Source organism: Mus musculus, chromosome 9 (genome assembly GCF_000001635.26).
Source record: "Mus musculus strain C57BL/6J chromosome 9, GRCm38.p6 C57BL/6J".
In the NCBI taxonomy this organism is placed as follows: domain Eukaryota; kingdom Metazoa; phylum Chordata; class Mammalia; order Rodentia; family Muridae; genus Mus; species Mus musculus.
Window position 1 is genome coordinate 75508539 of NC_000075.6, and position 16479 is coordinate 75525017.

Below are 16479 nucleotides of genomic sequence, written 5' to 3' on the forward strand. Positions count from 1 at the left end.
CTGGCATTCAGTCGTGTTAGATATCCAAGCACAGCTACTTGGAAGGTGGCTGGGTGTGAGTGCAGAGTTAAGAACGGATGTGAAGGAGACAAGAGCGCTGGAGTTGCCAGCAAGCACTGAAATGAGCTTGCCCAAGCAGTAGTGAAGGGGAAAAGCAGAAAGCTCTGGTTCACTCCAGCGTTCAGAGCTTGGGGAGATAAGATAGAATCTGGGTGAGACTAGTGAAGTGGGAGGACTGATAGATTCACACATTCATTCTCTCTCTCTCTCCCTCTCTCTCTCTCTCTCTCTCTCTCTCACACACACACACACACACCCCACACACACATTAAAAATTAGGGCTAATGATATGCCTCAGTGGGTAGGGTACTGACGGTGAACCTTGACAACCCAAATTCCATCTCTGGGACCCACATAGTAGTGGAAGGAGAGACGCAATTCTTACAAGTTATCTATCCTCTGACCTCCACATACACACTGTAACACATGTACACACACGCATGCGGACGCATGTGCTCATACTCACACCCACACATCAAGTAAGTAAACGGACAGATAAGTGTGAAAGGGAGTCACAGCTTACGTGGGTGCAGTGGGAGACACCCTGGGAAGTAGAGGCAGGAAAGCCCGGAGCTCAAGACCATTTTCCTGTACACAGAGCCCTGGACTGTGGGAGATCCTGTCTCACAAACGAATTGGTTTAATCTCACTATAGCTCACGGGTCTGCAGACATCAGTTGGGAAAGACTGACATTGTCAATCACAGCATACTTACAACAGCCACGGGGTCATTGCTCCTGGTGGCCGCGAGACTGAAATGTTTCACATGCGTGTTGGCTTCCAAAGTCTTTGCAAAATCTTTTAGAGTTGGAATTGGGATATTCTTGAAAGACAAGAAACAAGAAACACCATCAACATTTTAGTTTTCAGGAAGTTCAATCCATCAATCAAATACATTTATACTTACTGTTTGCTTTAAAATACACTCAGGAAGCACACATACAAACAGCCTGGTCTACACAGAGTTCTAGGATAGCCAGTACTATACAGAGAGACCCTGCCTCAAAACAAACAAACCATCAGTAATAACAATTTGAAAACAAAAAAACAAAAAAACAAAACAAAACAAAAGAACAATCCAGAAAACAAAACCCAGTAAGAAAGCCAATTTCTAGGCATTTGGTCAAGAGATACAAAACCTGCATTTATTTTTGCAAAGATGCCGCACGTGTACAGCTACTTTACACATAACCATTCTAAACTAAGCAATCCATGCTGACTAAGTGACTCGTGAATAAACAAACTGTAGCAAAACCTGTGCGAGAAAGACTCCACAGTGATAAAGAACAACCTAGTGAAACCTACCAAATATGGGAGAGTCTTGAGTGCACTCTGCCAAATGCTAGACTCAAAAAGCTGCAAACCTAATCCCATTTTGAAGGCTGGAGACGGCAGGGTGAGTAGTTGTCAGAATGGACAGGGGATAACAGAGGGGCCTAAAGAGTGTCTACCGGGAGCCGGGCGTGGTGGCGCACGCCTTTAATCCCAGCACTGGAGAGGCAAAGGCAGGGGGATTTCTGAGTTTGAGGCCAGCCTGGTCTACAAAGTGAGTTCCAGTGTCTACCGGGACAGTGGCCTTTACATCCATCAGTCAGTCATTTATTCTTGGTTTTACAACTTGACAGTGGTATCTTACAGCTTGCACAACTCAGGACTGTACACTAAAAGAATTTTATCTAATTATACTAAAAATACCTTCATTTAATATCTGATTAAAACAAAAACCAAAAGGCTAACGTTCTTAGAAGTAGGCAGTATTTTGCCGGGTAGTGGTGCTGCGTGCTTTTAATCCCAGCACTCAGGAGACAGAGGTAGGTGGATCTACAGAGTGACTTCCAGGGCAGCCAGGGCTACACAGAAGAATCCTGTCGCAAAAAAAAAAAAAAAAAAAAAAAAAAAAGGGCAGTATTTTAAAAATTAATTTACTATGTGTAGGACTTACATTTTTATATGATAAACTCTTTAAATACTTTCTTTTCTTTTTTTTAAAATAGATTTATTTATCATTATATGTAAGTACACTGTAGCTGTCTTCAGACACACCAGAAGAGGGGGTCAGATTTCATTATGGATGGTTGTGAGCCACCATGTAGTTGCTGGGATTTGAACTCAGGACCTTTGGAAGATCGGTCCGTGCTCTTAACCTGGTGAGCCATCTCTCCAGCCCTAAATACTTTCTGTAACACTGATTTTTTTTTTTTTTTCCTTCGAGACAGGGTTTTTCTGTGTAGCCCTGGCTGTCCTGGAACTCACTCTGTAGACCAGACTGGCCTCAAACTCAGAAATCCGCCTGCCTCTGCCTCCCGAGTGCTGGGATTAAAGGTGTGTGCCACCACTGCCTGGCAACACTGAATTTCTAAACTTTGAGGGAATCTATGTTCGTATACTGTTAGTATACTTCACCTTAAAGAAAGGAGATAAGACTCCATACCAGAACTGTCACGTTATTACCTTGGGTTCCACTGACTCACAGCAAACATCATGGCTGATGTTGATACATTGTTTACTGCATGCTTAACATACTTACTTTTATATTATTCAAATTAACTTCAACAAGACGGGCATCGTTTTCCCTAATTCTCTTTAAACTCTCTTCAACGTTGGTTGGATTTGGTGGCTCATCAAACACTGGAAGAATCTTTTCCCCTTTAACCACATCTGCAGGAGCAAATGGAAAGAGAAGGGCTGACTGAGAGGCTGAGACTGAGGGAAGATGCACAGCGACTGGGTCATCTGTCCCCACTCTGCATAAGTGCTAAAAGGCCCTTTAAGTGTTGTAGTTATCTATGTCACCAAGTGGGTGTTCCTGAGTAGGTCTGCTTCCCTTTAGATGTGATGCGTTGGCTTTCTTCCAGCTATGTGGCAGATGGAGGAGCACCTCACTGAATGGAAATGAGGGAGTTCTCAGTTTTACAAAAACACGGAAGTATTTAAAGGCCCAGCATCTAATAATGGCATTGGGTTATGTTTTTGAAATGATCTTAATTTGTGAGACATATATATGTATATGGAAACAAACTAACAAAAATAAGGCTTGACTTAAAACAGCATCTGTTCGACGGGATGCTACAATTACATGAAAGGCTCACAGGGAACAGTAAGTAGATGGTGCTGAGTCAGCTCATCTCTTTTCTTTCCCTGCCTCTCATTCTAAAGCTGAGCCTGGCCATGTAAGCAAGGCTGCCGAGAGCTTGCCGCCCTCTCTGCTTTAGACTCTCGAGCTGAGATTAGAAGTGTGCAGCACACAGCACACACAGTTCCTCTATCATCAGTCCTGACTGTCTCCAAGACTGAGGGACCACACCTGATACACTGTATAACAAGCATTTGCCAACTCCCCACCATATTAACCAAAGCAAAACCCCACGTTCACATCTGGCCTAGCCATGAGACCGAGTAGTTCATAGAGTCACCGGAGACAGAAAAACATAAAATAACATCCCGGGTGCAGTAAAGCACATGCAGTAGGTAGAAGTTTCATTTGGCAAATAACCTAGTTCACTGGAGAAATAAACGCCATGGCAGGGGAGGATGCTGAGGAGAGGAACTGTGAAGAATACAGTCCCTGTATTCTGGGATTTTGGGGCTGACGAGATGGCTCAGCAGGTAAAGGTGTTCAATGCCAAGCCTACACCTCAATTTACTCTCTGGGACCCATAAGGAGAGAGCTAACACCCACAAGTTATCTCAGATCTACACATGGACAACATGGAAAAAGGTTTTTTAAAGAAAGGAAAAAGAGACGGAAAGCCAAACAAATATAATGTGTAACCTTACTTGGATTCTGATTTGAAATAAGGATGACTTATTTTTGAAAAATTTATACACAGATTGAATTTCAGATGATATGAAGTAAATATTGTTTTTGTGTTTAATAATGGCATTGAGTTATGTTTTTAAAGTCTTGAATTTGTGATATATATATCGTGTATATGTGTTTGTGTGTTTTATGCTTATGCATAAAGTAACAAAAATAAGAAGGTTTAACTTTTAAAAATTTCAGGGGGAAATAAAAGGCTGGTGAGATGGCCCAGCAGGGAGGTGTTTACTGCCAGTCTCGTGACCTTTTGATTCTTGGGACCCACATGATAGAGAGAATAGACTCATATAGATTGACCACTGACCCCTAAATGCAAGGAAGGAAGGAAGAAGGGGAGGGAGGGAAGGGCGGAAGGGAGGGAAGGGCGGAAGGGAGGGAGGTAGGTAGGTAAGGAAGTTCAGAAAAAGATGAAGCCTCTGAGAGGGCAGCTGAAGAGGTAGTAATGGTAATGAAATAGCTGAAGTCAGGTAATGAATACCTGATGGTTTCTTCTTTCTCACAAATGAATATTTCTGAAGATAAAAAGTTAAAATCCAAGGGAAACAGCCAAACTACAGAACACTGTAAAAGGGATAAGCATACAAATGTTTGAATGAAGTAGGTCTGCAGACCCCTCACTGCTCCCTCAGAGGACAGTAACAAGCACAATCCCTCTTTCACAGGGCTGCTGTGAGTGTTAGGTGAGACCACCCACACGTGACCGAATGCACAGAGCGAGTCCATAGTAAGAAGTTAGAAAGAGAAAAGAAAGAAAAGAAACCAGCCCTAGGAATAGAGCTACTATTAAAACATTAAGCTGTATGCTGGAGAGATGGCTCAGAGGTAAGAGCACTAGCTGCTCTTGTGGAGGACCTGGGCTTGATTCCCAGCACCCTCGTAGTAGCTCACAACCACTTCCAGTCCTGGGGAAACCAACACCCACTTCTGGCCACCATGGGCGCACTGACATACATATAGACAAAACAGCCATTAAAAAACCCAGAAATGTAAACAGTATTAACTAAAATTCTTAAAAATAAATACATAAATGTCACTAAAAAGACAATTTATGCATAATATGTATACATTTGCATATAAATGGCCAGAATTATAGAACAAGATATATACCAACTTGTTAACAGCTGAGGGGGGTGGTAGGTTACCTAATGCTTTTGAATATAAACATTTACTTCTTTTTAAAAAAATTATTTCTGAGTTCACATGTGTGCTTACTTGAATATATGTATATCACATGTACTCAGGAGCCTATTGGGGACAGAGAAGGGCACCGGATCCCTTGACACTTAAGTTACAGGTGGTTGTGAACCACCATGTAGGTGCTGGGAACCGAACCCTGACCCTCAAACAAAAGCAGTAAACTCTTAACTGCTGAGCCATCTCTCCAGCTCTGAGACATTTACTCTGTAGTGTATTTATGACATACTTAAATGTGTTACAATAGCAAATATTTACCTTGAGTTTTTTTTTTTTTTTAAAACACCCTATATTTAAAAAAAGAAACTTTGTCAGAATTTCCATGCATTCCTTAAAAACTAGCAACATGAAAATAAAATGTCAACAAAAACTAGGTATGGCTGGTCTGGGGCTGTTCAGTGGTGGAAAGTTCATGTACTTTGTTTAAGGTCCTTTGTTGGATCCTCACTGCAAAAACAACTTGTTAAAAAAATGCAAATTTAAAAACCCTAAACTTGTGTAGCTTTTATACTGTTTGTCATTAGTATTTATGTGGCAAAAATGGTTCCCATTACACACTGCCAGGACTCAGGAGGCAGATCTGAGGTTCAAGACCAACTAAGGTTGTCAGGCAGTGGTGGTGCATGCCTTTAATCCCAGCACTTGGGAAGCAGAGGCAGGTGGATTTCTGAGTTCGAGGCCAGCCTGGTCTACAGAGTGAGTTCCAGGACAGCCAGGGCTACACAGAGAAACCCTGTCTCAAAAAAATGAACAAACAAACAAACAAAGACCAGTTAAGGCTACACAGTGAGACCCTGTTTAAAAACAAAAACAAACAAAAACAAACAAAAAGACTAAATTACTAAGTATTCTAAAAACAAAAATTATGAGTACACTATAGCTGTCTTCACACACACCAGAAGAGAATATTGGATCCCATTACAGATGGTTGTGAGCCACCATGTAGTTGCTGGGAATTGAATTCAGGACATCTGGAAGAGCAGTCAGTGTTCTTAATCGCTGAGCCATCTCTCTAGCTCTAAAATTTGATTTTTAAAATATTTATTTTACTTTATATGTATGTGTGTATGCCACATGTGTGGGGGACCTTGGAGGCCTGGAATGGGCACTGGATCCCTGGAGCTGGAGTTACAGGTGACAGTAAGCTAAAAAAGGTAGACTGGACTTCATCTTCCAGAACAATAAGAAGCTAACTAGCTTCCTTCCTTCCTGTTTTCTTTTCTTTTTTTTTGAGACAGGGTTTGTTTGTATATTATTGTCCTGGAGTTCACTTTGTGGACCAGGTTGGCCTCAAACTCAGGATCCACCTGCCTCTGCCTACTGAGTGTCAGGATTAAGGTTGTGCCTTGCTCCCACCACCTGGCTCGGGAAGCATTCTTAATTTTGAGAATATAAACATGAATCACAACACCTGACTAAATCTTAATGGCTTTCTTGGTAGTAATATCTTAACACATGTATATATAATATTTGGATATCTGGCATAATAACTACCAAAGTTAACACATGGAGGAAGCAAAGGATTAGAATCCACAAGGCATTTCAGTTACTCACTGGGAAAACGCTCTTGGTTGACACCGTTACTACTTCCCAGCACATCACAGAACGGTGTGTCTGCAATCAGATTGTGCATCCCAAGAATAGCTGCAGAGACAGAAGAGCGTTAGATTTCCACTTCTACCTGCTCAAAACCTCTTTGTTTTTACATGGGGCCTTGCTGTGTCTCAGGCAGGCCTCTAACTCCTGGGCCAAAGCCTTCCAGGTAGCTGTGACTATAGGTGAGCACAGCACCCAGTTTGCCAACAAAAACTTTAAGTATTTTAACATTCTTCAGACACTTCCCTACTAAACTGAAAATGGACACTACATCCCCAAACAGGAGGAAGGAATGAGGTAGTGGTCAGAAATCACCGACAACCTCTCATCTAGTCTCACCAATCCTTTGTTATTTCCTAGCATCTTTTAAGTTAGACTACAGGGTGAGTGAGGCAGGCTGGCCTTAAAGGAAAACCTGCGCTTAGCTCCACCTGGTGGCTAAGAGAGGAAAGTGAAAAGATGCTCTTACTGTTCACTGTCTAGGGTTGCAGGAACATAACACTATATATACAAAGACAGAGCAGAAGGCCGGGCATGATGGCACATGTGACTACGGTAAGTGCTGTTAAGTTCTTTCATTTAGAATAAAGCGGCATTGGCAGAAGCATTCAAATTCTTTGATATGCTCTCTGATGAGGCTTCTATTTACAAAGCCCCCCAGTGCTCTGCTCCGTAAGGAGTACACCACCTTCTGGAGTTGTGACAACACACGCTCTCTGCCGCCTTCCAAGGTTCTTCCCAGGAACCTCCACTCTACTTTCAAACACGCCATTGGGCTATGGGGTATGAGGGCCTTCCTACACGTCACATATTCACCCAGGAAAACGGGTATTTGCATAGTAAGTGGGGAGAGTGGCCTGGATAAGAAACTGGCCACGGGGATACAGAAGTCTGCAGTGTTCCTTGTCATTCAGCGGAGTTGGGGAAGTGACTACAGATCCTGGTTTCTATTTACTCTCCATAAAGCAGGGCAGAAGGTGACCCCGAAGGCTGTTCCTAGTGCTTAGTCTGCACAGGCTCACAGCTGATGGAAGAGCTTTTGTTGTTGCTAGAAAGACTAAAACACAGCAACATAGGAATGTCATCAAGTAAGACATTTTACCACTATAAAATTTCACCATAGAGTATGTAAAAGAATCCAACTGTTAGATTTATTGTACAGAGCAGGCTTTTGTCTAATGCATGGAGATGGGCCCTGTATTGCCTGCCCCATGCCATTCTCATTCAAACCCCTCCTCCCCAGCACCCCCGCCTTGGGAGATACCTGCAAGGTCGCACAGCTCTGTGTCTGAAGCACTTGTCAAAGCTTCTTCTAACTCTGGGTCGAGGGATATAGTTTCTTCTGTAAGAGTCTGCGCTGGCTTCTGTTTGGGGATAAAAATTTTCCCTGAAAAACAAAAGCATTTGTTACTTATCACTGCTGTCACTAAATCAGTGCCATCTTTGCCCCCTCACACAGGTAAGGCACGTGCAACTGAAATAGACAAGCAGGTCAAAACCAACACCTAACTGGGCAATGGTGACTCATGCCTTTAATCCCAGCACTTGGGAGGCAGAGGCAGGCGGATTTCTGAGTTCGAGGCCAGCCTGGTCTACAAAGTGAGTTCCAGGACAGCCAGGGCTACAAAGAGAAACCCTGTCTAGAAAAAACAAAACAAAACAAAACAAAACAACAACAACAACAAAAACCAACATCTACAGCAATATATTGGCTACACACGCTAGAAAGCAAGAATAACTGAAAAAGCTTCCCATCTCTGAAAATAAAAATGGCTACTTTTGTTTTCAGTTCTGAGATAGAATTTCACTCTGTGGCTCAGGCTGGCCTTGGACCCATAATCCTTTCATTTCAGCCTCCTGAGTGCACAATGCCCAGTTCTTTTGTGGAGAAATTATGAGTTATTTCACAGATTCTGAATCAATATTTAAATGAAGCTGGCTGAGTAATCATTAAAGCACCGGGTACTTAAAGCAGAAAGAATGGCAGTGAGCTCCAAACCAGCCACACAGACACACTACACTACACACACACACACACACACACACTACACACACACACACACACACACACCACACATACACACACACCCGAAATCCTAAAATGTATAAAAATGAAAAAGGCATCCAATTTCTTACTACAAACTGTTAATAGTGACTTGAGGAACAGCAGAGACAATTCTAGATACTCAAGTTCTAATTTAATCGCAGGGAAATGTCTCTATATCCCAAGGGGTGTCCTAAAACTCAACAACTGTTCCTCTGAGGCAAGAACACTGGCTGTGAGGACACAGCTGTGAGGGAGGGAGATGCAAGTAGCACAGGAGTTCAAGGTTACCCTGAGCTTATGAGAGCTCTTATCTCAAAAGAAAGAAAAAACCCCTTATCTCACATCTCTGTCTAAACCTTCCCACCTCTTTATATTATGCTTCTATATGCTTTTCCATTAGATTCCTTGGTTATTTTTTATAATTAAAGATTTACTATTATTATTGATTTTTTTTCTTTGTTTGAGAAAGGTCTCTCTTTGTACCTCTGGCTACCCTGGAACTCACCATGTAGACTAGGCTGACCTTCAACGCACAGAGATGCTCTTGCCTCTGCCTCCTGAGTGCTGAGCCACTTTGAGAACATACCAGGAGCTTCCTTCCTGTCAAGGACTCAGGGATTTTGGAGAAGCTGCATACTTTCCCGTGACCCCTGCCCCTGACACATAGTCCTGACTGAAAGTCTCTAGGGAACAGGCAGCTGTTTTCCACCCCCCACACCTGGCTCTTTGTGCCCTGGAGGATAACTTGACCCTTGCTTACCTCATCTGCTTTCCGCTCTATGGCAGGAGGATGGCCTGGGAAAAGTTGTAGCTCTGCTGCCCTTCCCCCAGTCTCTCCCAGCTGACAGCAAGCCTTGGGGAGTTTTTCCTCTCCACTTTCCTTGTACTCAGTGCCCTCCCCAGCACTAAAGACAGACTCTGTCTCTATTGCTATTATATTATTCACTACATTCAATGCCATAGTTGTGGCTATTTGATTAAAAATTCAGCTATATTTCAAGTGCGCAATAGAAACATCTAGTGTGATGTCTGTGTTAACCAGTACAGCAGATACTAGTCAGTTATGGTTTATTCTGTTGTTTCGGTTCTTATAGCTTAGCTGTGAAGTACCTCAAAAGTTCCTGGACAGAAGTCCTGTCTCCCAGGAGATAGGTAATCCAGTCACTATTAGTGACTGGATCATGAGGGCAGTGACCTAATCCCTAGGTGGATCATGATGCCACATGATGGCACTGGAATGTGGGGTTGGGGGTGGGGTAGAATAAGGAGACTAGTTACAAGCAGGTTACTGAGAGGTCTGGGGAGATACACCCCATTTCTGGCCCCTTCCTGGCTGCCATGTGGCAAACACCTCTGGTCCACAACATGCTCTCACTACGGCGTTCTGCTTCAATCTAGGCTGTCTGTACTGACACTTTCAGGGCAGCGAGCAAATATAAACTTGTAAAGGACAGTCTCACTGTATAGCCCTTGCTGGCTTTGATCTCAGATCCTCCTATGTTCCACGTTCAGGGACTAAAGGTGTGTGCTACCACACCAGCCCTCAATTTTTCCTTTAAAAGGAGCAAAGTTGTTTTTCTCAGGTATTTGTTAAAACGACAGAAAAATCAACACAGTGAGAATAACAGTTTTTGTAACCTCCTATATCTGAATTCAAAGCTAGGGATTTCTGATTTTGACAGTGGGTCAGTCCAGGTGACTTTGTATTAATGAGGCATGTTAACTACATACACACCACAGACCGCCAGTTGAAGTTAGCGCTTTAAGTCCTAGCTCTAGCAGTGAGGACGCATTAATGACGTACACACCGCAGAGCATCTAGTAATTAGACAGCAATTCCTCATTACCAACCATAGGATTGTCTGTACTTAAAACATCTTATGCAACCACCCCCCTCCCCTCAGTTTGCCAAGAAAGAGTTTCTTTGTGTAGCCCTGGATGACTCTGAACTCAGATCTAGAGACCTCTCCCTTTATCTACTTTGGGAGTGCTGGGATTAAAGGTGTAAACCATCATCTAACATTTTTTTAAAATAATTTTTATTAGGTATTTTCCTCATTTACATTTCCAATGTTATTCCAAAAGTCCCCCATATCCTCCCTCCCTCTCCCCACTTCCACTTTTTGGCCCTGGCGTTCCCCTGTACTGGGGCATATAAAGTTTGCAAGTCCAATGGGCCTCTCTTTCCAGTGATGGCCGACTAGGCCATCTTTTGATTCATATGCAGCTAGAGTCAAGAGCTCCGGGGTACTGGTTAGTTCATAATGTTGTTCCACCTATAGGGTTGCAGACCCCTTCAGCTCCTTGGGTACTTTCTCTAGCTCCTCCATTGGGGGCCCTGTGATCCATCTAATAGCTGACTGTGAGCATCCACTTCTGTGTTTGTAGGCCCTGGCATAGTCTCACAAGAGACAGCTATATCTGGGTCCTTTCAGCAAAATCTTGCTAGTGTATGCAATGGTATCAGCGTTTGGAAGCTGATTATGGGATGGATCCCCGGATATGGCAGTCTCTAGATGGTACATCCTTTCGTCACAGCTCCAAACTTTGTCTCTGTAACTCCTTCCATGGGTGTTTTGTTCCCAATTCTAAGAAGGGGCAAAGTGTCCACACTTTGGTCTTCGTTCTCTTGAGTTTAATGTGTTTAGCAAATTGTATCTTATATCTTGGGTATCCTAAGTTTCTGGGCTAATATCCACTTATCAGTGAGTACATATTGTGTGAGTTCCTTTGTGATTGGGTTACCTCACTCAGGATGATGCCCTCCAGGTCCATCCATTTGCCTAGGAATTTCATAAATTCATTCTTTTTAATAGCTGAGTAGTACTCCATTGTGTAAATGTACCACATTTTCTGTATCCGTTCCTCTGTTGAGGGACATCTGGGTTCTTTCCAGCTTCTGGCTATTATAAATAAGGCTGCTATGAACATAGTGGAGCACATCATCTAACTTTTAAGAAAACTCTTAGCTCTAACAATATAGTTGCAGGATACAAAAATCAATATAAGAAAACAGTAGTCTACACACACACACACACACACACACACTGAACTCTTTTTTTTTTTTTTTTAAAGATTTATTTATTTATTATATGTAAGTACACTGTAGCTGTCTTCAGACACACCAGAAGAGGGAGTCAGATCTCGTTACAGATGGTTGTGAGCCACCATGTGGTTGCTGGGATTTGAACTCTGGACCTTCGGAAGAGCAGTCAGGTGCTCTTACCCACTGAGCCATCTCACCAGCCCCCACACTGAACTCTTAAGAGAAAGAAAGTAGGACTGGTGAGTCAGTGAGTCAGTAAGACTGACTGCTCTTCCGAAGGTCCTGAGTTCAAATCCCTGCAACCACATGGTGGCTCACAACTACCTGTAATGAGATCTGACGTCCTCTTCTGGCATATCTGAAGAGAGCTACAGTGTACTTATGTATAATAATAAATAAATCTTTTAAAAAAAGAAGAAAAGAAAGTAGAAAAAATATCCCATTCATATTGAGCTTCTTCCTCTGCTAAAAAGACCTCTACAAAGGGCACTTAAGACACTGGAAAAGGAAGTCAATGACAATAATAGAGATCTTCCCTGCTCTTGGATTGGCAGAATTAATTGTGAAAATGACTTTAATACCAAAATTAATCCACAGATTTAACACAATACAGATTTAATCAAAATTTAGATTCTATTTCACAGCTCTAGAGAACCCAAGAACGCATATAGAATCACAAAAGTCCACAGGTAGCCAAAGCAATTCTAAAGAGCAAGAACAAAAGTGGGGGTATTGCCAAACCTCAAACCACACTACAGGAGCTACAGACTTGGAACCGAGTAGAGGACTGGAATACACCGACAAAGCTGTGGGCGTCTAATCTCTGACGAAGGTGGCCAAAAGAGTAGAGGAGGATGCAGCAGAGGAGGACGCAGCAGAGGAGGACGCAGCAGAGGAGGATGCAGCAGAGGAGGATGCAGCAGAGGAGGACGCAGCAGAGGAGGATGCAGCAGAAGAGGATGCAGCAGAGGAGGATGCAGCAGAGGAGGATGCAGCAGAGGAGGATGCAGCAGAGGAGGATGCAGTAGAGGAGGATAGCCTAGTCAATAAGAAGAGCTGGCAAACCTGGGAGTCTACCTGCAGGGGAACACAATTAGATCCAGTACCTTTCATGCTATGTAAGAACCAATTAGAAATGGAATAAATACCTTAATTTAAAACCTCAAACTGCTAGAGAAAAACATAGGAATATGTTTCAAAACACTGGGGGTATGGTATGGAAGAACAGAACTTCAATAGTATAGGAACCAATCTCAAATATCAATAGGTAGGGTTGCATGAAATTAAAAGCTTTCTGCACAGCATTTAAAACTGACCTAATCCACAAATGGGCTAATGAAATAAACAAGCGATTCTCAGAAGAAAAAAATATAAATGAGTGTTTAACAACCTTAGTCATCAGGAAAAGGCAGATTTAGACTATTTTGTGTGCCTCTCTCCCTTGAGATTTTCAAGGCCAGAATCTATGATCTGGTCATCCCTGTCAACCTGCTGAATAGCAACTTGGTGAACAGCTTTTTAGTCCAAATGGCCCCATTTGAAACAGCATAATTCAAAACATGCTGGTTCAAAGATGAGCTAACTAACTAGAAATAATATTATGTATATGGGTGTTTTGCCTGTGCATATAGGTCTATGTACCACATATTACATGCCTGGTGCTCACCGAGGCCAGAAGAGGGCACCAGAGTTATAGATGCTTGTGAGCTGCCATGTGGGTCCTCCGGAAGAGAAACTGGTGCTCTTAACTACTGAGCCATCTCTCAAGCCCTGAATGAGTTTCCAAACTCTTTAAGCCAGTGCTTCTTCCAATAAATTGGTAGCTTAAAAACGTAATTATTTCTGGTAGAAGACTTCACCCTACAACAGCAACAGCATGCCGGGCTCTCTGGTATAACATCTCAAAATTTAGGGGTTCTGGTGATCAATTTTGTTTGTTTTTCCTATTTTTTTAAGTAATAGAGTAGATTACACATATTTTTTACTATTTCTCTTTATTTTATGTGTATGAGTGTCAGACCACACATTTACACATGTATGTTTGGTGCCGACAGATGCCAGAAGAGGGTGCTGGATGCCTGGAACTGGATTTACAATTGGAACTGGATTTATAGTTGTGAGTCACTGTGTATGTTCCCTGCAAACTAAACCCGTGTCCCAGCAGCAAGTGCTCTTGACCCCTGAGCCACCTCTCTAGCCCTTTAAGTAATTTTTCATTATTATTAAGTATTATTAAGTAATTGTGTCCTAAAATCCTTGCTGGGATTACTATTTCAATGAAAATGGTTCACAGGAGGGCTGGGATGCACAGGCCCCAGGCTTGATCTCCAGTATCTAACAGGGTCCAGGGCATGTGTGGTATAGCAGGCATGACTTCCACTGTGCGCGCGCTTGCCAGGCTCAAGCTTGCCTGCCTTCCCTGCTGTTCATAGCTGGTTCTAAGTGGTGAATGCAGAGTAGACTTGGCAACAAGTGCTGAGAAATTCTGATATTTGAGGTGTATCCCAGAAACTCTGGTTTATTAGTTGGTCTGATGTGTATCTGCATCCCAACAGCCAGCAGGCAAGGTTGAGAATAAAACAAAACAAAACAGAACACAACCATGGATCAAATGCCCTGATTTTGCCATTCTATACTGTGCACATATATAAAGAGGTTTGCTGCATATTGTAAATATATATAGTTCCTATTTTTGTCAATTTAAAGAGAAAAAAAAGAAAAGCTGATGTAGCCTTATGTGGGAGGAAGTGGCCTAAGTTCCAGGTCACCCTCAGGTCTAGCATGAACCAAGTCTGAGGCCAGCCTGGGCTTAAAAAATGAAGCTAGAAAAAAAATGAAAAAGAAAGAAAACCAATCAAACTACCAAATAGCTGCCCATGTCTTGGGAGCTGAAGGAATCTAAAGCATTGTAAAAATCTAGGATGTTTATTTTTATAATCCTCACCCACAGTTCTTGAGGTGTTATTCATCTCTAATTTCCCCCACCCACAAACTTCTACTAATGCTTAATAAGTACAAAACAAACCTTAATAGAAAAAAAAAAAGCCAAAAAACTTCCTGAAGACCTATGGAAATTCTAACACAAAATTCTATCTTTATTTTTTGGAATCAAACTCATTTTATTAATTCTTTGATAAATAAAAAGATGTAGTTACACATTTTTAAAGGCACTAAATATAACAACAATCTTCAGAGGGATAATGATTTTTGATGAATTCACATTTCAAGTTTTATATATAACTTAATGTCTTATTTCTAAATAAATTCAGCTTTAAAAATGAGCTGTTGTAATCATACTAGGACTATGAAAAAGTGGCAGCACACACACTGAATGTTATTGTTAAATAGCTCCTGACCTGGACTTGGTATCTGTCTTGGGTTCTTTTTATGATAATCTCTCCATATGTAGAGTGTTAATAATAAAAAGTAATTACTTCACCCTGTTCTTTTCTGATGAGAGACGGAAAGGGAGTGGATCCAGATAGGCGGGGAGGTGGGAAGGAACTGGAGGAGCGGAGGGAGGGAACTGTAATTAGGGTGTGTTATATGAGAAAAGAATCTATTTTTAATAAGAAGGGTGTGGGGCTGGGGCTTTAGCTCAGCAGGCGCCAGCTTGCCTAACACGTGTGAAGTCAGGAGTTGGATTGTCTGTACCAGAAGAAAAGAGAGGCGAGAAACAAAAGAGACAATTCCTATTCAACAATAAAAAAGGAATTACTTCATGTTTTCTTTAGGAGTACCTTAATACAATAATTGAGATTAATTTTATAAGAAGGTATAAACTAGGTAGGATCTAAACTTGCTCTATGAATACAGATTATGTAGGATCTTTCCAAATTTATTTTTTGACTTGAGTTCTTTTCAAAATCCCAAATGTTCGCTTTATATAAAGTGACATGTTAACTGAGAATTCATATGACGTCTAAGTAAGCCAGAGCAGCCTTACAGAAATCTAAGCAGGCCAAGCTACCTGAGAAGGACCAATACCAGGGAACTCACACTTGACCATTTGAAGATTCAGTGCAAACCTAATGTAATTAAGCCAGCATTGCCGTGTTGAAGAAAAAGATATTTAGAGCAATGGAATAGAATCTTAAGTAAACTCTTGCACTTTGGGCAACTGATTCACCTACAAGAACATAAGAACAATTCAATTGAGAAAGGTCAGTAGACAACTAGACAGTCACATGCAAAATGCCATGAAGTTAGATTCCTCCCTTCCAATCACAAGCATGAATCCAAAACAAATCAAAAGCTGAGAGTAATGGCTCATTAATCATCTGCAATCCCAGAACTTGGAAGACTAAGGCAGGAGAATCCCTAGGAGTTTGGGACCAGCCTGGGCTACAGCATATAACTGTCTTAAAAAAACAAAAAAACCAAAAAAAACCAAACAAAGCAACAATACTATATATAATATTCATTGCAGCATATTTATAACTAAAATTCAGAAACAACCCAAATATTAAAGAACAAAATATAATAGAACATGATTCTATTATTAAAAGGAGTAAGGGGAGGGCTGGGAATGTAGGTCTGCTGTAGAGTGCACACGCTTAGTAAGAGAAGGCAGTCATCAGCTTATATAGTATCAGCCCACTGATGGAAGTGTCCAGAGCCAGCGAGGAAATCAGTGATTGCCTATGGCTATGGAGTAGAACAGGGATGTGGTAGACTGATTGATTACAAATGGATACAGGGTTTCTATGGGGCATG

The 16479-nt window shown here is 41.9% G+C and overlaps 1 protein-coding gene across 2 annotated transcripts in view; it reads right to left on the reverse strand.

Moving 5' to 3' along the window:
- The window catches only part of Tmod3 (tropomodulin 3), a 61874-nt gene that overhangs the window by 10755 nt on the left and 34640 nt on the right, over positions 1-16479 (reverse strand). The window contains exons 4-8 of one of the 2 annotated variants that reach the window (NM_001357828.1): positions 12505-12840; positions 7935-8057; positions 6629-6718; positions 2588-2718; positions 776-883 (exon numbers count right to left, since the gene is read on the reverse strand). In NM_001357828.1, the coding sequence (NP_001344757.1) occupies positions 776-883; positions 2588-2718; positions 6629-6707 (318 nt within the window). In that variant the 5' untranslated portion in view covers positions 6708-6718; positions 7935-8057; positions 12505-12840. The remainder of the gene's footprint in view (positions 1-775; positions 884-2587; positions 2719-6628; positions 6719-7934; positions 8058-12504; positions 12841-16479) is intronic. The other variant, NM_016963.2, reaches the window with a different exon arrangement.